The sequence below is a fragment of the Amblyomma americanum genome, chromosome 5, assembly GCF_052857255.1.
Source record: "Amblyomma americanum isolate KBUSLIRL-KWMA chromosome 5, ASM5285725v1, whole genome shotgun sequence".
NCBI lineage: Eukaryota > Metazoa > Arthropoda > Arachnida > Ixodida > Ixodidae > Amblyomma > Amblyomma americanum.
In genome coordinates, this window is record NC_135501.1 from 61,047,776 (window position 1) to 61,075,086 (window position 27,311).

At 44.8% G+C, this 27,311-nt stretch overlaps 1 protein-coding gene across 4 annotated transcripts in view; it reads right to left on the reverse strand.

The window, feature by feature from the left end:
- Positions 1-13,698: 13,698 nt before the first annotated feature.
- LOC144134734 (neprilysin-1-like) overlaps positions 13,699-27,311 on the reverse strand; it is a 147,814-nt gene continuing 134,201 nt past the window's right edge. For 3 of the 4 annotated variants that reach the window (XM_077667576.1, XM_077667578.1, XM_077667575.1), the window contains 5 exons: positions 24,573-24,703; positions 20,644-20,709; positions 15,821-15,922; positions 14,428-14,504; positions 13,699-13,892 (listed from right to left, as the gene is read on the reverse strand). In XM_077667576.1, coding sequence (XP_077523702.1) covers positions 13,790-13,892; positions 14,428-14,504; positions 15,821-15,922; positions 20,644-20,709; positions 24,573-24,703 — 479 coding nt within the window. In that variant the 3' untranslated portion in view covers positions 13,699-13,789. The remainder of the gene's footprint in view (positions 13,893-14,427; positions 14,505-15,820; positions 15,923-20,643; positions 20,710-24,572; positions 24,704-27,311) is intronic. The other variant, XM_077667577.1, reaches the window with a different exon arrangement.

Here is a 27,311-nt window from a genome sequence, read left to right on the forward strand (position 1 = left end):
CCGATAACATTGGTGCTTATTATCTTGGCGCGTTTGATTGACCTACATTTTCTTAGCTTTGTTGCCATGCCGGATCAGATAACTTTTTTGGTTCTTTGTCTCCTCCTTCTGCGTGTTTACAACTGCATACCTCAGCACGTGGACTGGCATTTGTATGCACATATGAACGCATGACAGTGAACAAACGGGAATTGTGAACATTCCTCGCGGAGAACTCTCCCGTTCTCTATTTTTTCTTCCCCTCTCCTGCGGTTCCAGAACAGTTGTAAACAAGTGTCTTGCAACTGGGCGAGGTTTTGATGATGTGGATTGTGTCCTATGGGTTCCGGTCGGACAAATGAGTAGTGTGCCCGCGTGCGGGGCGAGGCGGTGCGCGTGCACAATCGAACGTTGGAGCCTGACTTCGTGGCAGTCGTGGCAGTGGTTGGCTGAGTGGCGGGCCGTCTTTTGGAGCTCGGCGTTTCCACAAGGCCAGCTAGCCTGCACCGGCCGCGCATCGAGGTCTGGGGTCTGGCTTCCCGCGCACGATACCCATTACGGTACCATGCCCGCTGTCTCCAGGTTCCCGGTAGCCAGGCGGCCTACCGGCGAGCATCCGCCTACTGACCCCGGCCTCCCGCTAGCCAGGTTGCCTACCGGCCAGCACCAGGCTGCTGACTCCGGCCTCCCGGTAGCCAGCCGGCCTACCGACACGCTCCTGCCTGCTGGTACCGGCCTGCTGACACTTCCCCGGTAGCTAAGTGGCCTACCGACACGCTCCTGCCTGCTGGAACCGACCTTCCTATACTTTCGCGGCAGCCAGGTGGCCTACTGACGTGCTCCTGCCTGCTGGTACCGGCCTGCAGATACTTCCCCGGCAGCCAGGTGGCCTATCAACGCGCTCCTATCTGCTCGTACCGGCCTGCCTATAGTTCCGCGGTATCCAGGTGGCCTACCGACGCGCTCCTGCCTGCTGGTACGGGCCTGCTGACACTTCCCCGGTAGCCAAGTGGCCTACCGACGCGCTCCTGCCTGCTGGTACCGGCCTGCTGATACTTCCCCGGTGATCAGGCTGCGCCTGCGCCGCCGTGTGCGTCGGCGCCGACAAGGACTGTCGCACCGGAACTCATAGGCGGACGCTGATGTTCACCTTGACATAGGTTGTGAGTGCCCTGTAGCGTTTGTGTGTGTGTTAGTGTGTAAGCGGGCGATCGTATACCTTCGTCCTCATCGCTCAAGAGAAACAGCGTCGTGATACTGGATGTGTTCTGTACTATTGTCCAGGGCTCCTGAACGGACCTGAGCCCATTAATTACATCAGAGATACATTACTCGGGACATAGTACCTAAAACTCGGCTAGTTATTTTGTACTGACGAAGATTCTAGAGCACATGAATTATTGCTGATTAAGCCATGCGAATCTCAACAGCACACAAATGTTTCATTCGCTTATATGGCACTGAGTTTTTTTTTAATTTATTGCTTGGTTGTATACGTATGGCACGCCTGGTATACAGATTATAAGCACGTTGTGCTTCGAGGTTCATTTAACAGCGCATCTCGCAGGGCTAGTTGGTGAAGGATTGTCTAACAAATGGTAAACGCGCGCATGCGTTCAATATCTTCGGGCTATATATCTGCAACATGTGGCCTTCAATAAACACATTTGGAGTCAGCGCCTCTCCTGTACGTCTTCTTGTGTAGTTTGTGTTACATTAGGGCTGTTTTTACCTTTTGTAGTCAGAGGTTCGTGGATTAGCTTCAGAACCTTGGATTTTTTACGCATGGCAATTTTTTTACCTCCTATTCATCGTCTGGCGGCCTCGGCGTGGAAAATCGAACCGAGGGGCTCTTCTTCAGTGCAAGCGTTTGTTAGATACTGAGCTACCACGGCCGCTGTGACTGCGCAAACAAAATAAAATTTTGCAAAAGCCTATTCAGTCGCTGGGTCCAGAAGCGCCGCGAAAACCTTTTTCACTGTACCTACATAAATATAAACGAAATAATGCTGGCGTCACTACTTTCCCGGTGAACGACCCGTCTACCGCGACAGGGATTCGAACCCGCGGCGGCGCAAACTGATCAGCATCCCAGGCCACTGCATAAGAGCACTGTGCTACCGCCGCATCCTATGTGCATTGCACATCGTCATCTTCATCAACTGATAATAGTACCGAAGTAATGTACATACGTGTACACTCGTGTAAGTCCGCTATTTTTGTTTTAATTTCGGGAGGAAATTTTGTACGTGCCGCCCATGATTTAAAGAAAAGTATTACTTTTTCTCCAAGCTGTGATAGTGAGGAAATAAATTAGCAAATCTGCATATATGGGCATGAAGGCTATGGCGTCCTACTCTTAATGTATGAGGCCACTTTTAAAAAACAATTTTTTTGATAAAATTCAATTTTCACATACTGTGTTATAAAAATGAAGATCCATTCTTCAGTGATCTGTAGCAGAAGCAATGCTTCTAATTAACAAGTTTACAAATATACAGCCAAAGATGTAACCCCTTGCACATTTTCAAAACCGAAACTAAACGTTTTGCAGCCAGATATACTTTCAATGTTTACATATTTTGTTGTTTTTTCTTGGTCGTTTATAGCCATGCTTCAAGCGTGGTGCCATCCCATGGGGCTCATCAAGGAAATGTTAGAAGCAGAGCAAAGAGGCAATGAGTCATTGAAGGCCTGCTGGCTGAAAGTAGGGAAAGTGTTCCATGGCAGGCACGGCACTTCGCACTCGTATTGAAAAGGGTTTGCTGTACCGCCTCTATCATCTCGCCTCTGACAGAGAGGTTCGACAGGTAGTACTTCCCAAATCCTGCGATCACAGGATTTAAGGCTCGCCCACGATAGCTCGTTGGCGGGGCATCAGGATCAGAAGACTACAGATCGAGTTCTTGAAGAATTCTACTTGCCGGGAGTGCAGGAGGAGATTAAGAGGTATATCAGGTCGTGCGACTCCTGTCCAAGGACGTGCCCCAGTGGCAAATTAGGGAAAGCTCCGTTGGGACGGAAGCCTTTTATCAACACTCCATTTGATCGGGTCGTCTTCGATATTGTCGGTCCAGTGTCGCCCACATCGGTGAAAGGGAATAGATGTATTCTCACTCTCGTCGATTTTGCCACGCGGTATCTCGATGCCGTGGCTCTGCCAAACATAGATTCAGCGACTGTGGCGGAGGGCTTGGTAAAGATGTTCTCACGAATAGGTTTTCCGAGAGAGATCCTTTGTGACCAGAGCTCCTGTTTCACTTCCTAAATGATGAGAGAGCTCTCTGGTGGTGAAACATCTCAGCACGACCCCTTACCATTCATTGTGCAAAAGGATGGTGGAGACATTTAACGGAAAACTCAATCAGATGCTGCGGAAACTCAGTCAGGAGCAGCCCAAAACTTGGCATCATTATATCGCTCCGCTTCTGTTCGAATACAGAGAGGTACCGCAGGCGAGTGTGGGGTTTTCTCCGTTTAGTTGATATTTGGACGACATGTGCAAGGACCGCTTGCAGTGCTCAGAGAGCTCTGGACAAGGGAAGAGCTGGGAGAAGACACGAACACGACATATGGTTACGTTCTGGATCTAAGAGAACGTTTCGAGCAAACTGTGAGAGCGGCACATAATTTTTTTTTGTTGCGGGACCATCATTCTGAGAAGAAATATAACGATAGGAACAGGAAGAAGCGGCAGTTAAGGGTTGGATATCGTGCCCTCATTCTTTTGCCGAGTAGCCGCAATAACTTTTGATGCAGTGGAAAGGTCCGTTCGTGGTTTGTGGCAAAAAGAACGACGTGGATTATTGAATCGACTTGGGCCACATTAAGAAGCTGCTCCGCATCAATATGCTCAATCCGTACGAAGAGCGTGCGTCCCAAGAGACCGTGCAGGCGTCATCTTTTGTCGTAATCGAAGAAGGTGACTCAGAAGAAAAACTGCCTACCCTTAGCAAGGGCCACGTTAAATGAATTCAAGCCGTGCAGGTCTTCACCAAGCTCGATGATGACAAATAGCAGGAGGTTCGGAGCTTACTTGACACGTATGCAGACATCTTTTCTGAAACCCGGAAATACTAGTCTACTGGAGTGTGAACTCAGGCTCTCGACTTCTGAAGGTGCGAATACCCCGCCATACCGGTTGCCTTTTGCCATGAAGGACGTGGTCGAAATGGAGATAAACGAGGTGATAAAATTAGGGGTCATTGAACGTTCAAAATCTCCATAAAATTCCCCTCTGGTTCTGATTAAAAAGAAAAACAACACCTATCGGACTTGCGCCGACTTTCGACTTACCAATGGTGTTCTTGTGTCTGATGCAGAGCTCATTCCAAGAAGAGATGTAATGTTTACCGAGGTTGGAACCAAGGTGTAATTACTATCGCGATTTCATCCCTGGTTATGCCGACAAAGTTCAGCCGCTCTTGGAGTCGACACGCAAAAATGTACGCAGCCTTGTCTCTTGGAAACCACCGCGGAAAGCCGCTTTTCACGAGCTCAAGATCGCGTTAACTTCCAGGCCCGTATTAAGAGCTCCACTTCTCAGTGAGCAGCTCGTGCGTCGCACAAATACTTCCGAGGTCAGCATAGGCGCCGTTCTCCTGCAGGAGCATGATGAAATCCTCCACCGGGTATCATATGCGAGTCGACAGTTGTTACCTCGCGGATCTCGCTACTCAGCGATTGAGCGCGAGTGTTTGGCGATAGTATGGGCTGTTGAGAAATTCAACATATTCTTGTACGGGATGTTCTTCATCATTCAGACTGACCACCAACCCTTGGAATATCTCACAAAGGCTAAGCACTTGAACAGCAGGGTACTGCGTTGGAGCCTAACATTGCAAGTGTATACTTTTCGTGTAGAGTGCATCAAGGGCTCCGAAAACGTAGGCGCCGATTGCATGAGTTGTTTGTAACTTACCGCAGGGTTATGCCCAATGTACAACGCTACTATCCGGTGTGTTTGCAATGGCCTGCTGCGCAAACGGATGGGGTAGTGTATGTAGGTAGCTTTTCATTTTTCGTTCTCCGGTTATGTGTTGTTCAGTGTGTACATATTCACCTTTATGTTACAGATGTGTTTAAAGATTGTGTCTGATGTTTCGCATGGTTCTAGTTTCCCTTTTGCCAGATGTACATTGTTTGACCCCATGTTCCCTCTGTCCGCGTGTCCATGTGGCTCCATGTGTCACTGTGCAAAGTGCCTTCTGTGACTACGGCGGCGTCCAACTTGTCCGTTTATCACGTGAACGTTAACGTTCGTGCATTAACGGCGTTTATCTACATCCCACATCAACATAAGTGTTGTGTGCACGAACGGTAGTTTTGTCTTTGTGAAAAAAACTGTTTTTTTGGGGGTGGGGGGGACATATGTGAGGTGCACAAAATATCCTCGGAGGCTTCTTGAATATGGTGCGTCGACCATGGTGCGTCGAACAACGGAGCGCTGCGCGTGCCAGCTCAGCGTTGCGCGTGTGCGCGTGCGAAGGGTGTGTGCGAGGCGAAGGCGACAAGGAGCGTGGCGAGCACCAGGAGCGGAGAGCTGACGTGTCAGAAAACCGAGGTGTAAAGGAAGACAACGCAGTGGAGATCGGGTCATTCAAGCGTGGAGGTGGCAGCCGTCGGACGTTGGGTACGTGCTGCGGTGACCTTCCTTGGATAACCGACGTTAGCCTCCTGCGTCACTTCCAAGCTTGGGGGTGGCAGCCTATGGATTGAGGATCCGTACAGCTTAAAGGTACCCTTGTATAGCCTGCTTTAAGCCTCTGGCGTTTCGGGCCGCCGTCGACTGGATCTGGCTACGATTCTCCTGCTGCTGCCCAGTTCATCAAGCTCTTGACAGGAGACCACCGGCGTCTCCCTGTGTTCCTCTCCGCTCCAACTACAACCTGGCTACTTTCCGTCGCTTCCTTTGACAGAGTGCCAGCGACGCGTCGCACTGCAACGACCCGCGTCCGCCATGTCTGCAAGGCATCCCCTCTTCACCTGGGACGCTCACTACCTGCTGAACTCTTTCCTTTATTTCTGTAGGGTTTTACGCGTGTTAAGAGTGTGTTCGCAGTTTTCGTTTCGTATCGGCTGTTTTCCTTTAAATGATAAATACGGCTTTGTTTTTTTTGTGTGATCTCTTTGTTCTCTTGTGTTGTTCGAATGTGCACGCGATAGCGTTCCCCTCCGGAAAGTCAGGAACGCGCTACCAAACAGTTCCCAACACAAGACAACCGGTGATGGCAGAAACTTCAAACCGTAGTTTTCTTAGTCTAATTTGAATTGACAATTACTGCACAGTTTCGCTTAACATGCACTTTGCCTTGACGTGATTTCGCTTTTTCCTGGACGTTTTTTGTCGCTATCTATATGAGCTTTTACTTTGAAGCCAATAAGATCATTTTTAAATTTTTCGCAGGCCTCTGAAACTTGTCTCCCTTGTGTGCCTTTTATGCTTGCAGATTTTATTGTTAATAGGAGCCATGAATCATCTCACCCAGCAACAAGTAATTCTAAGCATGCTTTCCCGCTCTAGACCAAACTCATTCTTTTTTTGTCGCCAGCTGTCTGGAATTTGCCTATTTGATATCACTGCTTGCAAAGCATTGGATTATGTTTACTTGCTGCTTGGACAAAGCTCAACATATATAATTACTTTTTGCAGACAAAAAGACGACACAATAGAGACGAGGAACACAGGATAGGGCGCAGCTTGCATCTGTTGTATTCGGAAGAGGAACATGACATTTGTACCTAAAAAAGGAAAGGATAACCACAGGTGCCACGTGCAGGTAAAAAAATGGAAAAGAAGCAAAGGAAGGGCACAGGTGACTCACCTCTTTTCTAATAATTGGTGTTTTGGGGAAAGGAAATGGCGCAGTATCTGTCTCATATATCTTTGGACACCTGAACCGCGCCGTAAGGGAAGGGATAAAGGAGGGAGTGAAAGAAGAAAGGAAGAGAGGTGCTGTAGTGGAGGGCTCCGGAATAATTTCGACCACCTTGGGATCTTTTCTAATTTATCTATAAAGGCAAAATCTTTTCCATACAATGTGACAGACGGAGTACTTACTCATGAACTACCACCTTTCTTAATATGGTAGGCTTCAGCCAGTTCCCGCGCAAGCATGCCTGTCAATGCTTCCGCACATGGTGCTTCCGCCTTTGAGCCTTGCGTCGCACACTTGCTGTTTTTTTTTTCTTTCTGTTTTTCGTCACTTTCTTTTCCGCAATCATTAATGCGTGCCGGCAGGATTGAACCGGTACCGTCCCTCAAGGGCAATGTTTTTCCTTACGCACTCACTGACACATAAGCCCGACTGCCCAATGTACACAATACCACACTTCAACGAAACATTGTACACTACCCCTTTTCACTGTCCCGCAGCGGTGGCTAAGTGGTTATGGCACTCGGCTGCTGACTCAAAAGACGTGGGTTTGATCGCAGCCGCGGTAGTCCAATTGCGATCGAGGAGAAATTTTAGACGCCCTTGTATTGCGCGATGTCAGTGAGCCTTAAAGAACCCCAGGTGGTAGAAATTTCCGGAGCCATTCATTACGGCGTCCCTGTTAGCCTGAGTCACTTTGGGACGTTAAACCCCCATAAACACACAAACCTTTTTCACAGTTTCCAAACTGGTTAACATATTTAATTTCACAGTCTGGTTTATTCATACTATGGTGTGAAATCAGACGACACAGTGGAGAGAGTTTCCTTGGGGCTGAAAAAAACCACAGGTACCTTGAAATTGTTAGCCACGCGCTTGAGGTTATGTGCAACTTTATGATGATAGGGGATGACTACAGGTTTCACTTTCTCTTGTGGAACTGCGACCATTGCCTAGTTTTTTTTCCTCTCTCGTTTAATGTTCTTTAGCACAGCTTCGGCAACAGCACTCACCAATATCAAGGGATAGTCTGCCTGCTCTAGCTTCGTGATCTAAACGTGAAAGCTTTCTTGCACCATGTGACAACGGACTTTCTTAGGGCTGACTCAAGGCACATCAAAATGATAGCACGTTTCACCGTTTTCGATTGCTTCCAATCCATTGGCAACAATTCTTTCTGTGCACGTGGTTGATACTTCCAGCAAAAGCCTTCGTCCCTAAGGGCTCCTTCAATGTCTAAACATTTCGAACGGTTGTCCTTGGCGAGTTCAAAAGTAAAATCCAATCGTTTGGAAACTTGTCTAAATTAGTAAGGTTGTCCCTTACAATTTGCGCACAGGCGAACATATCTAAATATTTTTAAAATGCTACCATCTCGGATAATCATTAGTCCACCCTAGCGTGAAAAATGTTCCAAAGCACAGGGGCCACGCATGGACCGATACATACTCCATTTTTTTACGTATTCCCACCCTCTAAAAGAAGCAGTGGTGGAACACAGTTAAACTCTGGGAGTACTAAGACGTTGTCAAAAGACATACTGGCATTGTTTTGGAAAGTCACCGCTCCATTAATTTCTATGCACAACATAACAGCCGCCAACAACTCACTCTGTGGAATAGAATAAGGATAGAATAGAATAGCTGTTGGGTGCTTTGCCCAGGTGTGCATTTACAGTCGCAGAATTGAACGTACAGATGGCCTGAAATCCGCTCTCTCAGATTGTAGTTGCAATCTAATAATTTAATAATTTGTCATGAAGGCACCTGGAGGTTTGGCCTACGAATGCATGCCTACAAGAGAGAGGAATCGAGCAAACGACGCCTGCAGCACAAGATACGAACCGCTCGAGATGGTTTTTGGTAGGGCTGATGTTTCTTCTACCCATCTGATTTTCACGCTTGCACAGACTTGAAAAGCAAATATTTAAAATAGACGTCCTTTTTCCGGCTCTGGATCGCTTGTCTGGTCTCTGCATGCGCAAAAATCAAATGGGTAGAAGAAACATTTTTGCACCTCAAACCATCGCGAGCGCCTTGTATCGTGTGCTGAAGGCTTCGCTGACTATTACATTTAAAAGGTTTTTGTTTTTCAATGCAAGAGGGCGACAGAGCCCTTCGTGATGATATGTCAATGTCAGCGCCTTCCATATCTCCTCTCTGTCGGGCTGTGAAGCCTTGAGTAGTATATTATGAAGCTTGCTCTTTAAATGCACATTTCAATTATTCATATCATGAATTGGTTATACACGTGAATGCGCGTTAGGTGAGCTGCAGGGCAGATGAGATGTTTTTTTATTGCAGCAATATCGCTCTCAGTTAACCATTTTACTGCTGCTAGAAACACGGTACACAAACAACAGCAACATGATGGAACTAGATGACTATAATAACTGATTCCTTAACCGTAAAAATAGTGGAGGTAGTGGCGCCACCATTCTAGTTGCTTAGCAGAAATGTGATATTTTACCAAAATATAGCAACATTACTTCAGAATATAAAATTACACCGACACAAAATTAACAAGAGGTAATTTCCATTCTGTATCATCCGCCAAATGGGAACATTGCGTGCTTTTCGGAATTTATGAATACTTTCTGAATTTTTTTTTGCAAATGTATCCATCGCCTTATCAGTGGCAGAGATTTTAACAGAAACATGTTGGTGGCAAAAAACGGCGCTTGTAACTTTAACACAACGAAGATTTCATGCGGGCTTAAATGTAATCACAACGCCAACTCGAATTATATGGTATACATTATTGATTTTGGACTATTACTTTTACCTATGTTGATACTGACGCCTACAATGAAGGAACAGCTTCCTCGGACATCACTGACCACTTCCGTACCTTTCTATCATATATTGCATTGATTAAATTTTTCAGATCATGCAAAAAGAGGAATTTTGTGTTCAGTTCATTACACAAGACAGACTAAACTCCTTCAAACATGAAAATATTAGTTAAAAATGGTCTGCCGTGCTATAATCGAATTGGAATGATGCGTGTGGTAGATTCATCAGCCGTTTTGTGTGCATTTACACTAAACGTTTCCCCATGTAAACTGTCATGTATATGAAAGGAACAAAGAAGCCACGAGACACTAGAGAACTCTAAAAATAATAGAAATAAAAATCGTCACTTCAATTCTTCTTTATTTTAGACAAGTTTAGAGCAGACACGAACAACTGAAAAGAATAAGAAATCGACTGAACACAGAGCTTTGGTGAGCGAACTTTGCTTACTATGAGCACATATTTACAGATTGCTCAACACCACCCACAGCCGGCGGGGATAGCAATAACACTGCGTTGCCGTCGAAATAAAAGTTCTCTTCCAAATACTATACTAAACAAGAGTTATCTTTTGAGCAGGAAAGCGCCCGCGGACAACTTTAGCAATCATTTTGTATATTAGCCTCCGCGTTGGCGCACAGATAATGGCGCATGGCTGCTGACCCGACACACGCTTGTTCGATACCGGCCGCGGCGGTCGAATTTCGATGAAGGCGATATTCCAGAAGCCCGTGTATTGTGCGATGTCAGTGAACATTACAAAAGTAAATACAAAAGTAAATGCTTTCAGCCAACTTGTGAGCACGAGATTTACTACAGTTTTGTGCCGCTCCTACGCTAATGATTTGGTAAATATTTACAATACACTAAATTTTGTAGCATACGCTCATTATAGTACTTATATTATTTGTGGCACTACTGTGGACAACTTAATAATTAAGTGTAAGTGTAATGATGTGCAAGAACTCCAGGTGGTCGATATTTCCGGAACCCTTCACTACGATGTTACTCATAGCCTGAGCCTCATTGGTATAGTAAACGCCCGGAAAACATAATTCATTTTGTAAAGTTTTCAAATCCTTATCACTATTTCTCAGACATACCTCGACATTATAATAGTAAAATAAAAAGCATATACTTTCAGCCTACTGACGAGCACGAGATTTACTACACTTTTATGCCACTCTTAAAAAGTAAGCACAATATACATTGAAAACATGTAAATAATGCCGGTGAAGTCTGCACTGTGCCTAATTACTTCCATAATTTCTTACACCTTTAATTTAGTACTGATGTCCGGCATTCTTCCAAACAAAAGAAATTGTGCTAGGGATTCTCTAATATTTAGGGGCGGCGACTCAAACACGACAAATAATTGCCGCGCGATTACAGTACTTAGCACTGCAAAAAAAAAAATGTTTTCTCTCCTGTACCAATTTATTTTCGCAAAGAGAACATGAGTCATACACAGTTCCCTTTCAGAAAGAACAGGTCGACCGAAACTGTTTGACAGCATTGAAAAAAAAGTATTTTATTGAACAATAAGATAGCTTGTCTTACAAGATGTATTGTAGGCTTCAGTAAAGACTTCTGATTGCTTTGATGCTAAAAATAGTCTTGCAGATAAAATACGAGCGTACAGAATACGCGGTGCACGTCTAGACTCGCTGGGGTTTTATCTCAGCATCATAATCCAGAATGATTTCGTTAAAGCCTACTCCTCATCCCTTTTACCTGTCAAAAACGGCGTACCACAAGCGAGCGCGTGAGGTCTCCTACTCATTGCATACGCTAATGATTTGATTAATTTTGACAATACAGTAAATTTTGTAGGATATGCTGATTATAGTACTTTTGTTATTTCTGGCACCAATGTGGGCAACTTAGTAATGAAGTGCTAAGCTACGGTTAAGCTGGTTAAAAAATTTTCACTTCAAGTGAATTCTAATGAAAGAAAAGCAAATTTATTCAGGGCTAAATACAAATTAGTCAAAGGAAGTCATGATATACCTTTGGAAACCCAAGGAATAGAGCTTGTTGATCATCACAAAATTTTAGGCGTACATTTTTCGTCACTTCTTACCTGAGACTCTCATGCTTATCACCTTCGTATAAAGATTTATTCTATTACAGGAATCCTATCGCGTTGTCCTACAATATTTCGAACTAAAATAAAGCTTCGAATAAACGGCGCTTTGTGCAACTTGCCCACAAGATATTGTAGTCTTGTTTGGTGCACAACCACTAAAAGTAATCTAAATAACCTGTTTGTATTAAAAAAACATTTTCCCATACATTGCAAATATTGGACCCGCGGAAACTACCAAGGATGCATTCCACTCGTTTAATAACTTAAGTCTTGACAGCATGTATGACTTCCGCTTTTTACGTTCACTTTGTTTTTGATGCACTGAAGTTGTCATCTTTCTCTTCTTTAGAGCGACGAAATATAAACGTGGAAACTAGAAATACTGATTCTTGTGTAATTTTTTTCTACATTTCATCAACGCCATTTGATGACCCATAACTTCCCAACTATACTGAACAAATTTATAGACACTGAAGGCTTTGACAGAAAATAAATGCGCTCTCACTTTCGACATTTATGATCCATGAAAATTGTTTTTGCTTACGATTTTCTTGTTGTTTAATTGAGTTTAGGTTGATTGCTTAGTGCTTTTATATTCATTAATATTACTGTCAAATCTTTCAATTGTGTCCCTTTTTTATTAATTGCTGTCTTCTTTTTAAACTTCCGCTCTTTTTTGCTGCTTCCATGTAATGGTTTTTCGCCCGTCAATCTTATCGCTGTCTCTTTGCCCATGAGGTAATCCAGTTCTTGTCTGTAAAATAGAGATGTTTTGTATTTTGTCGATTCCTGAGTCTTCTGGCCGTGCATACGTACGCCGAATCGCCAGGTTCATTATTTAAGAATATAACACAACTAGGATGAGACAGATGTCTGGACGATCTCTGCAGCGGGTGTAAATGCACACCTAGGTTCAGATTACAAGCGTGCTGTGCTGGTAAGGAGAGCAAACTACGACAGTAATCATTGAAGCCGCAAGAAGCGCGACCCTAGAAGACCTCTGTGTCAGTACACCTACCAAATCCCTTCTGGACAGTTTCGTGTCTTATCGGGAGCTGGCTTATTCTGGGTTTCGCGCTTGGCTCCTGCTTGTGTTGTTTGTTTTGTTCTTGTTTATGACGCTCCCTGCATTTTTATCGAGGTGTCAGAGAAATAAACATCAGTTGTTAGCTTTCTCTGTCCTCTGTGTGGTTTTTTGCTGCATCCCTCCTAGATTTCCTGGGGAACCGGAGGAGTCTGCGCCGGGCCCATTCCAATTTTCTGCAGCGCCCGCTACTTAGGATCAGATAAATCGCTCCGAAGGAGAGATTCAAGCGGTGTAATTAGTCCCCGTGTGGAGACCTGGAGAGAGTTTCTTTCCGTATGAGTGGTTTCAGTAACAAGCGCTTTGCATGCAACTACGCACAACACAGATAGTTCGTGCTGTCTGCGTGCACAGTTTTTTTTCAACTCCTTTCCACTCTTTTCGTTCTTTCTCTGGGCGCAGGTAAGACAGCTGCCCGTGATCTGTTTCTTCCCACTTGAAAATACACTAACACGAGACTTTCACTTGCGATCTCAGTGATGTATGGGCTCGGCGTTGGCGAAGGCTATACACGTTTAAAATACTGCTGTGTCCGCTGATGCCCTTGCGGCTATTACTTATAATTGGGAGAGTTTTTGCAGGCTCTGCACGAGTTAAGCATTTAAAATACGCTTTGGAGATAAACAGTTTGCTTTCTTCACGTAGAGACAGGAGCCCGCGATGGCGTCAAGGTGTCTTCAGCTCTACAATGAAACGTCTTCTCTATATTTGTACAGACCAGATCACCCAGAATATTCGCACGCAGTTTCCAAAACCGCAAACACATGCTTTGCGCTCCAAATTATTTCAAACCATACCACCATGCGAAATTTAAGGCTGCAGATCCAGAGCAGCGCCCGCAAGAAAATCATATCAAACACAGCCATTTTCGCTCATTGCCGTTTATTACAGTCTCCCCAGATGAACCCTCCATCATGGTTTCATAGGAGTCAAGATGAATTGCCTGAAATTATGCACAGACATTTTTCTACCATAAGACACACTTCTTGCTTCCATGATGCATCGCCGACGTCTTTTTGCACTTGAACACTTTTGAGAAGGCTTCGAAGTTCTTCAAAGGCACATTTACTCTGCGGAAAAATTTTCACGCAATCAGCTTTTAATATTTCCGCTTTAATTGGGGCAGATTATATTAAAGGGATGTCTGGTTTGAAGTGCTCGTGCAGAAGCTCCGCATTTCTATCCCCTGGCAGCCTAGTGCCAGGTTTGCACTGAGTAATATTTTATTCATCGTATTAGACAATCCTTTCAAATGCATCCTGCATGCATTATTGCACTGCCATCACTAAAATGACTTACCTCAAGCGTAGCTCACAATGATCTACCTAACGGTCGCGCACCTACTAAAGAAACGCAAAGTTTTGTTTGTTTTTATCCCAGTTCTTTTAACATAGTGGTGGTGCAAATTGTTAGCAGATTGAAATTCGAGGAGTGGAGAAACTTTTGCATCAAACATCCTGTCTTGCCTCGGAAGACAGTATTGGAACCAGCTGTTTTTGTTAGGACGCTTTCAAGCGCATGTGACTGCCTCAGTATCATATGCGCTCGAAATCGCACTGAAGCGCTTAACCACCAAAGGCTTTACCTTGAGTAAACTTTTCTTACCTGTACTTCTTTGGACTGTGCGGGTCGTATTCAATTAGCTGTTGAAGAGCCTCTTTGCGGGACTGGGCGCACCATATCTGAACATAATAAGGGGTCGTTAACGCGTAATATTTTGAGTTACGTTAAAAAAATATTTTTGGCTTGTACTGTTGCTCGTATAGTTAGTTGTCTGTACACGGCAATGAGCGTTTTGTTTGCGTAGTATAGTGACATCTCTTGCCTCATGCACCTGACTGGAAAGATAACGCGCTAAAATTAGATCTATCATAGGAGCAAAAAGTTCTCACGAGCACATTATCAGTGCTTTTAAGCCGTCAACAGGCCTATATTTATTGCCAAATTAACTTTGAGACTGTGGCGCAGAGGGTGGTCGCCAACTTGGGGTTACGAAGAAATTCGATACCCGTGCGAAGAGTTTAAGCTGCTGGCCGCAGACTAGCAGCCTAAATTCGTAGCCTGGTCCTCGACACTCATCATCGAATAAACTGACACTTTTCGCCAGTACTTCTTTTCATTCTCTAGTGAAATTCAAGCCAACCTTTTCTTTTTGTTCTCTCAATTTCAGGTTCTTACATATCAAATAGCCACAGATAATTAGGTTAGCGTTAAATAGTCTTTAAAAGAAATTCTCGCATTAGTTAACATCTTTCCACCTCCAACATTTAATAATGGCTTTAATGCCGCACCAACCTGATTTATTCGGTGCAGTGCGCTTATTTATTTGGACGGTACTAAACGTGTTCGTTGCGCTGTCAGATGTAATTCGAAGATAGCGTAAGCCGGTAAACGCTACAGAGCTCCAGCCTGTGTTCGGCTATTAAAGGGGCACTGAGGCTGGGAAAACGTTCTTGTAATTGGTCGCAATCTTTCACCTCCTGCAGTTTTTTCACTTTTAATCGATTGCTGTATTTCGAAAGTTCTGAAGATTCTTTTTGTGTACAAGTGCTCCGTATTTTCATTCCTTTCTTTTGAAACAGAAAACAATAGTTAAACAATTACTCTAAGATCAGTATCTGCGCTTGGAAAGTGCGAAACAGCTGTTCGCGCTTCACAGTATTATCACAAAGTGAAGAAGGGAAGAGGAAAGCCTCAGGACGACTGCTAACGATTCGTCAAGACGACTTGTCTTCGTCTGGGCTACCGCTAGGACAAGTCTTGCGGTCTGAACGTTGACAAGCACCCTGAGGCTTCCCCTTCCCTTGTTCACTTAGTGATTAGCAAAAACAACATGACCAACATCCCTCTACAATGAACTTGACAGTATCATTCTGTCAAATCCATAAAAGCAGCCCCCTCTGAATAAATAGAAAACATTAGGCTTGCCACTCAAAAGCCAGTGCACGGCCAGTGAACAGTCAGTGCTCGCTAAACAACAGAAGCGTCGGAAGCTTACCATTCCATACGCAATGAAGAATAAATGCTTCCCCGAGTACTCTTCCAAGCCAGGAAGCCGAAGATCTTTCGTTGTCGATGTCTCCAGCAAGTGTTCATACGTCTGAAATTGGAAGTGCAATTATGTCTTACAAATTGCTGCGAAGTCAAGATATGAATCACATATAGTGCATTACCATTCGCGGCTGGTCAACGGGCAGATACGAACTAGTCCATATGAAATGTAGGCCTTATTTCAATTGAAACAGATATTTTTATTTATGAGGGCAAATAAAGAGAATGACGAAAAAAGGTATTGCAATAAGGTATTTGTGCGGGCTAGTCCGTACATTGTTCAAACTGGAGGCCCTGCGCACGAAGGACGAGACTAAGAAAGCGACAAACACAGAGCTATGTTTGTCTCTTTCTCACTCCCGTCCTTTGTGCGCTGTTCCTTCAGTTTGGACGAAGAAAGGATTGCGTGAACATAGACGGCCCTTTCGGCTTGAATGCAGCGGCCAAGCGGTACTCATAATATTCCACTGCGCGCTCGAAAACTGTCATGACAAAAAGTAATTTTGATAAAGAGAAGACACACTGGCCTAAGGAAACACTTCCAAGGCCTATTCCCAATCCATCCGCCTGGTGCACCACCAGTATACACTCCATAACCTCTTGCAAAAGGTATATTTGTTGACGGGGGAGCAAAATTTAATAAATAGAAGAAAATGAGCTAAAGTCTCGAAGACAAGTTTTCTAGTAGTGCCAACATGGCTAACAAACAGATAACGAATAAGACTAAGGCCCCAAAAACCAGGAGCTTGTGCGTCGACAATTTTCCGTCCTATGCGCTGCTGAAAACGTGCATTAGACCCACGCAGTTGTCCTCAGTGCACCTAGGAGGAGTTACGTGAAGATTTTGTTGGGAATTCGTTTTTGTCCTCCCCTGTATCAAAATTTTCCACGATTTCGAGTTCAGTAATCAAATCGGGAACAGATGTCATTCAATCTTGAATTTAATCGCTCCAATCTGGTAGGACATTATTTCTTGGTCAATAACTCACATTGAACAAGAAATCATGAAAACGAAATCTTTTTCATCTGGAAAGCCGCCATCAGATAAAATAATTTGATAAACGACTCAGCGACTCAACACCTAATGAATCGGCCTCATTGTTTTCGCATACATGACGGAAGCCAACAGTCACCGCAAATATGCAGAATAGAAGGTGTTTTTGTGTCAAGAATTTAACCATAGCGGATTAATAAAAGCAGAAGAAAGAACACCCACATGCCGCCGATGGGATCCGAACCCATGACCTCGAAATTTCGCGTCCGGTGGTCTACCAACTGAGCTACAGCGATGGCAGTCCGATTTTCTGTTCCCGGGGTAGTTTTGTGTAGCGTAAGCGAATATTGAGAGTGTTCACCAACACCATCTTCATCAATAGCGGCGCACGTAGAACCTCCTGTATTAGTGCGAGTACCACTTGATGAATAAACAGCGCTAACGACGTGGACGAAGAGAAAACAGGACGAGCGCTGACTCGCAACTAACGTTTATTGCAGAAAACACAGCATATATCCAAGCCAAGCAGCACCAAAATTACACAAAGATCAAAAACCAAAATAGCATGTCATGACAACCCCGTAAACATGCCCTATTCAAGAAATGTGACCTCATTATCTGTTAATGCAATGGAAGGGTCACTGACACATTTTCCCCTAATCGCATGACATGTCTGCCCTCGAAGATTGCTCGCCTGATCTTCGCAGGATGGGCACCCAAAATAAGTGTTTGTGAAAGAAAAGGATGGCAGCTTTTACACCCCTTATATTACGTAACCAGATTTCTCCCCCTACCAATCTCTAGTGATCTCCCCTGCTTCCGTAACCGAACAGTGATACATCTCCCACTTTGACCCACATACACTTTGACACAAGATAACAGAATTCTGCATATCACACCCACTTTACAAGGCACATAAGCATACACATGCGTCAGCCGACAGCCGTTTCTTTCCCGAACCTTTATCGTTGCTTTGTTCTTAACCATGCTACACATTTTCGACAACTTATTTGGTGCTGAGAAGACCACACCAACTGTACCACGTGTCACGTAGAAACATGATCGAACGGTGAAGGCGGAAGCTCTGCGAGAGCTCACTTATGCTACTGACGACATCACGACTGACAGAATCGAGGGCCTCGTTAAGCTATTAACAGACAAGGTAAAGTAAATAAGAGGCCCGTTGGACAAACTTATGAAGGGAGCCAACAGTCACCGAAACCAAGGTGCATAGGGGAACGTTATTTTTTTTAATGTGTTGTGCTTATCAGTGGGATAATATTACTTAGATTAATAAATCGCTTAAAGCAAATTACTTATAAAGCAGCAGAAAAACAACCATGCCGCCGGTGGGATCCGAACCCACGACGTCCGAATATCGCGTCCGGTGCTCTTACCAACTGAGCTACGGCGACGGCTGTACAATCTGCTGCTTTCGTGGGTATTTATGTTTTGTGTGTACGCGAACCTTGAGAGTGTTCACCAGCGCCACCCTCCACCATAGCGGCGGACGTAGCACGTCCTGTAATACCGCGAGCGTGACGTGGAACGTCATCTAACGGCGAAGGCGGAAACTGGGCGAGAGCCCTCTTATGCTACCTATGGCATCAAGACAGCCAGAACCGAGACCCTCGTTAAGCTATTAGCAGACAAGGTAAAGTAAATGAGGGGTCCGTTGGACAAACTTATGAAGGGAGCCACCAGTCACCGAAACCAAGGTGCATAGGGGAACGTTATTATTTTTTAATGTGTTGTGCTTATCAATGGGATAATATTACTTAGATTAATAAATCGCTTAAAGAAAATTACTTATGAAAGCAGCAGAAAAAAACAACCATGCCGGCGGTGGGATCCGAACCCACGACCTCCGAATATCGCCTCCGGTGCTCTTACCAACTGAGCTACTGCGACGGCTGTCCAATCTGCTGCTCTCGTGGGTATTTATGTTTATTTGGTGTACGCCAACCTTGATGAGTGTTCACCAGCGCCACCCTCCACCATAGCGGCGGACGTAGCACGTCCTGTAATACCGCGAGCGTGACGTGTAACGTCATCTAACGGCGAGGACGGAAACTGTGCGAGAGCCCTCTTAAGCAACCTGTGGCATGAAGACTGCCAGAACCGAGACCCTCGTTAAGCTATTAGCAGACAAGGTAAAGTAAATGAGGGGCCCCGTTGGACAAACTTATGAAGGGAGCCACCAGTCACCGAAACCAAGGTGCATAGGGGAACGTTATTATTTTTTTTAATGTGTTGTGCTTATCAGTGGGATAATATTACTTATATGAATAAATCGCTTAAAGAAAATTACTTACAAAGCAGCAGAAAAAAACATTCATGCCGCCGTTGGGATCCGAACCCACGACCTCCGAATATCGCGTCCGGTGCTCTTACCAACTGAGCTACGGCGACGGCTGTCCAATCTGCTGCTCTCGTGGGTATTTATGTTTATTTGGTGTACGCCAACCTTGAAGAGTGTTCACCAGCGCCACCCTCCACCATAGCGGCGGACGTAGCACGTCCTGTAATACCGCGAGCGTGACGTGGAACGTCATCTAACGGCGAGGACGGAAACTGTGCGAGAGCCCTCTTAAGCAACCTGTGGCATCAAGACTGCCAGAACCGAGACCCTCGTTAAGCTATTAGCAGACAAGGTAAAGTAAATGAGGGGTCCGTTGGACAAACTTATGAAGGGAGCCACCAGTGACCGAAGCCAAGGTGCATAGGGGAACGTTATTATTTTTTTTAATGTGTTGTGCTTATCAGTGGGATAATATTACTTATATTAATAAATCGCTTAAAGAAAATTACTTACAAAGCAGCAGAAAAAACATTCATGCCGCCGGTGGGATCCGAACCCACGACCTCCGAATATCGCGTCCGGTGCTCTTACCAACTGAGCTACGGCGACGGCTGTCCAATCTGCTGCTCTCGTGGGTATTTATGTTTATTTGGTGTACGCCAACCTTGAAGAGTGTTCACCAGCGCCACCCTCCACCATAGCGGCGGACGTAGCACGTCCTGTAATACCGCGAGCGTGACGTGGAACGTCATCTAACGGCGAGGGCGGAAACTGTGCGAGAGCCCGCTTAAGCAACCTGTGGCATCAAGACTGCCTGAACCGAGACCCTCGTTAAGCTGTTAGCAGACAAGGTAAAGTAAATGAGGGGCCCGTTGGACAAACTTGTGAAGGGAGCCAACAGTCACCAAAACCACGGTGCATAGGGGAACGTTATTATTTTTTTTAATGTGTTGTGCTTATCAGTGGGATAATATTACCAAGATATATTGAGTCTGGAGAAAAGACCGGCTCTGTCCGAAACGTCGACTGAAAATAAAAAATAAATCTGTGGCTAAATAAAGTGTTTTCAACTTTGAATTTTATATATATATATATATATATATATATATATATATATATATATATATATATATATATATATATATATATATATATATATATATATATATATATATATATATATATATATATGAGACTGAGGCTGCTTTTTCTTCTGCTTTCCGTTCTTTTACCTTCTAATAACATTGTTATTCTCCCATTCATGAACACCACCAATTAAAAAGAATTCCCGTGTGCTGCTCCGTTAACTGTCCCGTCCATGTTTCTGTTGTGCACTTTCCTTCTTAGCGCTGAAACGAACGCCGCGTTCTCGGCCTCGTCAGCTTTGTGCATTAAAGAAATGCTAAAGAGAAATACTTATTTTTTTTTAAGGTAAGCTAGAAATGGTCGCACATTTGGGGCGCAGCGCACCTACCTTAAAAGCCAAGCGCAGGCCACCATTGTCGGCGATGTTTTCGCCCAGTGTGTTCTTGCCGTTGAGCTGTTTTACATCGAAGAAAGAAACAAGAAGTATATAATACAAACCAGGGTAAAGATTCTATACTCATAGACCGGCATGATCTCCTGGAATTCAACGCAACGGGTCAAATAAGGCCACATTTTCGTGAAATATGTAAACACTGTGTATAGACACAGTGTTCACAGTGGGCGTGAAATGAAGCTTTTGCAAGCAGCGCGCGCAGAAGTTGTTCATCATCTTTTAACGCAAGTGCTTTCTAGAACAACCTGCCAACTGCTGTGGTTCGTTGGCCACGTTCAAAGTGAGTAGAAAGAGGCGACCAAGCCGTGCAGATTGGCTTACAAGAGCACTCTATCTGCAAAACACAGAGCGTCATGCCGTGGTGTCAACCAAATACTGTAGCTTTCTTACCTTAAAGAGACCATGGAATGTTTTGAAACATAGCAACGTCCTCAGCATGCGTCGTACTAAACGGTTCCACTCTTAGCTTCCGCGCCCACTCTCACAACATGTTTCTTGCTTTGGAGAGTGCATTACCATCGCCGTTCCTTGAAGCACGAAATTATCGATTACCCCAGTATTCAGAGCTACGCTCTTAATATACTCACAGCGAAAAGCAGACAAAGTCTTAGAACAATAATTGAAATGAATAAAATAATTCATAAACCAGATTTGACAAGTAAGGGAAGCGCCAGACGCTGGACAGTACACACGGGCATCAAACAACACGGATTGTGCTTTTAAAAAATTTAAAAGAAAAGAGAAGAATAGGACAGTTCTTATTCTGACATCACATTTACCTTATTTAACGCAAAGGAGAGGGCAGTACAAAGTTGAGGATGAACACAGGCGCACGCCTTTCTATTCTTCTTTTCTCTTTTCCTGTCTTTTTCGTTAACAGAAAACCATAGTATCCACGCCGCTTGCAGACGAAGGAAGAGAAACGACAACAACCCACACACTCGCTAGGCTGTGAATTTCATTTTTGAAGTAAATGATCTGCCCCCTTTTTTTTTTGGCACAAAGCCCCTGACGCGCACCCGCACCTACGGTGAAATATGCTGGGAGGAAAATTACAAAACAGCAACTCATGAAATGACTTTCCCGGAAGGCAAAGCTTCCAAAAATCACCAAGTCTGCATCAAAATAAGAAAAAAACCTGGATAAATCGAAGAAATAAATCAGAACAATTAACACGGCTGTGACTGCGACGAGCTTTAAAGCAAAGGTCATCCTCTTGAGGACAACCACAACAACAAACAGATAAAAATTGGAAGGCATATGTGAGGCAACTATTAAAAAGCTCTAAAGTTTGTGGAACGATAGGTGAAAAACTAAAGTGAATTTTTTTGTTCGACAGGTTGAAGGTGGCTTAAGAATGCATTTAAAAGAAAGTACTGAGCTTTCTTCGGGACAAATATCTGAATGTACTTATAAACATAAAAATTGGGTACCGTAACCAAAACTTTCCTTCTGTTGCGGTTTTTCACGATTAGAAGTGGTGTAAATCGCTCACCGCACTTACGGTATATACGCCAATCATGAGCAGCACGGATCGGAATGGGCAGAATGACATTCCTCGGGACAAAAACAGCGGCCATCCCGCTTCTCACGATAGGCGCCGCTGCTTGAAAGTAGCCCTTCTACGAAGTATTATCTAGAGTCATTTGAAAAATGCATCTAGTAATATCAAAAGTAACGTAATATACACCCACTTCCCTCCAGAAAGTGCATAGAATGAACGACCGTGTATGCAGACGCGTCCTCAAGAAGGGAAGACACCAAAATTCCAGTGGCCACGGTGGTCGATTCATCTCTGCGCGAAATAACCAATGCGTCCCTGCGAGACTGCAGGGTAGCAGAGGCCGAGGAAGTAGCCGTTGCTATAGCGGTGGCGGAGGGCTGTAGAACCGGGCCGTCGCAAACAATACTCACGGACTCTCAAGCAGCCTATTCTTTCGTTAAAATTTAAGCAACGCTAACTTTTTAGGACGAATACACAGAAGACATGACAGGACGGGCGCTGACTCCAACTATGGCTCCAACTCCAACTGACTCCAACTCCAACGAAAGAATATGCATAACCAACTAGCCCCGCAACGTGTTTTACTAAGTGAAATCTCAAGCAGCCTGCCGAAATTACATGAATGGCAGGATAGGTCGTCACGCGCTCCGTATACTCCTCGTTGTGAGGGACAGAATTTAAAACAGGAAGAAGAAAATGCCTAGACCACACACAAAAAATGTGTGGGTACCGGGACACACAGGAGTGGCAGGAAACCTTAAATGGAACAGGATAGCTCTAGGATGCAATACTTTCCGAGCATCCTACGAGACCGCGGAACTCGTGCCAGCACAAAAGGAATACTCGGCCATACTATAAAACTACAGACGCAGAAGAATCCGATATCCCCCGCCGCACAAATCTCTCAACAGAGAGGAAGCTGTCACTTGGAGAAAATTACAGACAGGGTCTTAACCGAACCTACACATACTAGACAAAATGCAGCCTGCGATATCATGGACAAATGTCCCTGGTGCGACGAAAAAACGCTATATCGCATCACATGGGCCTGTGAAAACACAGACGTGGTCCCCAAAATACAAAAGCCGAGTGTGGGGAATTAGAAGACTCTGCTTTCCAGCGATCGCGGTGAGGACCAACGAGGTCTGGTACAGCGACCTCTAGGGGCGGCAGTGGCCAGCGGAGCCCCTGACTGGGGGCAGCCAACCATTGATTAAAATTAGACGACCTCGACAGAGAAGACTCCTGGGGATACAACCAAGGAGATAACATGTCTGAAGATACCCCAAAACCGCGGTGTACCATAAAGATTTCTCCTCCTCCTCCGCCTCCCGAAGAAAGGCAGAGTGTGGAGCGCACGCATACCAAAGAAACCGGCGCGCCCTTTCCACTACATTGGCCGACCTTATCATTTACCAGAAATGCGTGCGTGCGGTGGAGCAAGACACCACAAGCAGAAGCCCCTAACAATACCATCTTTATGAAGCAGCCAGGAAGAAAAATGTGTTGCCATTAAACAAAATTAAAACAATGGAAAGGAGGTTAGGTATACTGCACACCTCCAGTATAGCCTCAGGTCAGTACAAAGGCTAGAAATGCCTATCTCGGCATGGATGTCCGTAGGCTCGAAGTTACTGCCGCGACTACAAACGAACAACAAAGTGCTAATCTTTGAAGTGTGGTTATGTGGCCATTGAAATGGACGATACTAAATATGAAAAAAAAATTTCGGCAGGAAGCAAAACGTTGACTCGAAGTCGTAGGTTTTCATAAAGTCTGGCTGTCTTGCAACCGGAGTATTTGCAGATAAGACCTCTACTTGCCTAATGACAAAAACATTTTGTATACAGTTAGTAATTTGTGCAATCCTTCTGGGTGTCTGAGTTCCTAAATCTAGAGCTGAAATGTTTACTTTTATAATATGATAAAACTTGAAGCTGTGCTTTTTATCTATCAGTGCATAATTCTGTAGCTGTAATAATTTCATATTCTTTGTACAAACAATGCCTAGTGTATCAGCAATGTAACGAAGCGAAAATTCGGTCCTCTGGCCAACATTTCGAAAGGGAGTGGGGGGGGAGGGGGAGGCTTATCAAGTCGAAGGCAACCGCTTGTCGAAATTTCGGTAAGCTACAGTTTTTTCTTCTTATCTGGATGCTGTGTAGTTTCTCCTTTAAGTGTGAGGTGAATTTTTGCCGTCACAGCATTTACCTTCAGGTTGAAGGCAGTAAAGAAAGTTTTGGGAATTTTCACCTTAGGGTCTCCTTCGACATAATTCCTTAAGTAAAGGAGAGATTCGTTCCACAATTATTAGGAAGAAGAGTTCTTAAGCATGTATTTTGAAAACAATGTTACAAACCGTCATGTTCGCCTCCGGATCAAAGATGCTGCCGTACTGCTCAACGAAGCAGTTAGCTTTCTTTATGAAGTGCTCGCGAGTTCGTTTGCTCCACCATTGGCGTAACCGTCCGTCTGCGTCGTACTGGCTTCCTGAAATAGATTAACCGTCATATTCAAGCACGCGTGAGTGCAGAAAATGCGTTTCCTATGATTAAACAAAACCACAATACATAACAACATTCCTGAACAGATGAGCGAGAGTGGTAATATGTTATCGCTCACTTTAGCTGAACAGGTAGACACAAGGACTGGGAATGCAATAACAAAGTCATTGTTGATAGAATCATGCAAATGAGTCATCGAGCGCAATAGTCTACCATTACCGAATTTACTCACGAAGTTTCATTTTGCACATAAATCGAAAACAGGCGCACTGCGAGTGCTACAAAAAGATATAGTAATAGCCCTGCGAGTAGTATCTGGTTTAGATTTGGGGGTTTAACGTCCCAAAGCATTAAGAAACGCGTCAGTTGTGTCTGGAAAGCCACTTTCACACAGAAGTAAGACGACACTTATAAGAATGTTAAAACTTATTTTACGCAAGCTTTAGCATGAAAATAATTTCAGTGATATAGTGTCATGGTTTACAAAGCAACAACGCACGCTATTAAAGTTTTTAAAATGAGGGACTGCAGTCAGTCGCTTTTACGCGGCATCGGGGGTTGCGTTTAGGAACAGCAAAATTTCAAATACTCCCGTGTGCCATGCAACGCCAGTGGAAGTTTGATATAGTTGATAGAAGAGACCTTGAAAGCAACACAATCTTTACCCAGCCAGCACAAATAGCAAATAGCACCGTGTGCTGAGAGCTCGAAGGAATAAACGTTTTGCACTCTTTCTCCTAGTGCGCATGAATGAACTCCAAACAGTAAAACCAATTTCGACTGTCTTGAAGCTGTCTCGAGAGGTGCCACTAAGGCGCCACGCTTCCCTTCATCTCGTCTATCACGGCGCGCATAGCTTATCCACCGGGAAGTGCTTCATGTTACAGCTGCTTTCCTCATAGGCACTTTTACAGCATATCGTCCTATTTTTAAGATATCGCATAGCGCTCGAATCAAATATGAAATAAGAAACTGTTTATGTCAATGCAAATGTGGGAGTAAATGTTGTAGAGAGTCTCGCTAAATGCCTATTTGAAATCTAAAGTCTGACGAAAACTCGTCTGGTCGGGAAGAAGATTCATGAATGAAGTAAAAGGAACGCCGACCAAAAGGTTGTTGTTTAAAACGAAGACGTTTCGGCTTCCATACGGAAGCCTTGATCACTGGGCCGAAAGCCCAAAGCACAAAGCTTAAGTACGTCGCAGTAATCGCCCCAAGCATCTTGCGTACGTAGGCGGGAGATTGCCTGCGTTGTGGTTAAGGGTTTTGTCTGTAGTTTGGATTATCAGGGATTCCAGATATCGACGTGACAGCCAATTTTTTTCTCTTGCGATGACTGATGCTTCTTCCCAAGCTATATTGTGCTTCGCGGCTTCCACGTGTTCCGCAAGTGCATTAGATGCAATCTTTTTGTTCCTGACGTCGTTCTTGTGGTCCCTCAATCGCCTTTCGAAATTCCCGCTCTCGCCGATATAGCAGTAGTCGCAGTCTGCGCAGAGAACCTTATAGATGACGCCTGGAAACTTTCTTTATCTTGTATTTGGCGGCCACCAGCTCATGCCTCAGCTTGCACGCAGGAACGTGAGCGACGTGCACACCGTAAGTGCGCAGAACGCGAGCCAAAGACTCGCTCACGCCCGGCACATATGGCATAGCGGCTCGGGCTCGGCAAGGAGGACCAACTGGTTCTGATGGGCGTGAAGACCGTTGAAGAACAGAATCCACGAAGTGCTTGGGGTAGCCGCATTCACTCAATTCTCGGCGCACTTTGCGTAGGTCAGCAGCCCGATCTTCTGGCCTTGGGCAGATGTTTTTGGCACGTCGGACGAGGGCAGCCACGACGGAGCGTTTGTGGAAAACCGGGTGGACAGAATTAAAATGAAGATACCGGCCTGTGTGGGTTTCTTCTCTATAAACTTTGAAAGAAAGGCGGTTTCCACGGCGTTCCACCAAAACGTCCAGAAAAGGAAGACGGCGTGCAGCCTCCTCCTCTACAGTGAATTGAATGGAATCTTCCATGCTATTGATGTGATCTGTGAAAGGACCTAACGCATTCTTTTTGATAATACAGAAACAATCATCGACGTAACGCACAAAAACCTTTGGGCGCGGTTCGAAGGTAGCCAGTGCGCGAGCTTCCATTGCTTCCATGGTAAGGTTTGCGGTTGTCACCGATATAGATGCGCCCATAGCGGTGCCATGAACTTGTCTATAGACTGTACCCCGGAAAACAAATTAAGTGTTCTCAAGGCAGAACTGCAACAGCTTCAGAAGATCCGATGCCTCGATAGGGGTTCTTTCACACAATCCGTCGTCATTCTGCAGCGCTGAGCGGCACACCTCCACAGCCAGATCCATGGGTACGCTGGTGAACAGCGATTTCACATCAAAGGACACCATAACCTCGTCGTCCTCCACCGTGACATCACGTACTTTTTCAATAAAATCGAAAGAGTCACGTATGAAAGTCGAGCCCTTTCCAACGAGTGGCGCAAAAACCTTGTGTAAGTAGCCCGACAAGCGCTATAAGGGCGACCGCGTAAAGTCAACTATTGGTCGATCGGGACGTTTGGCTTATGGATCTTCGGGAGACC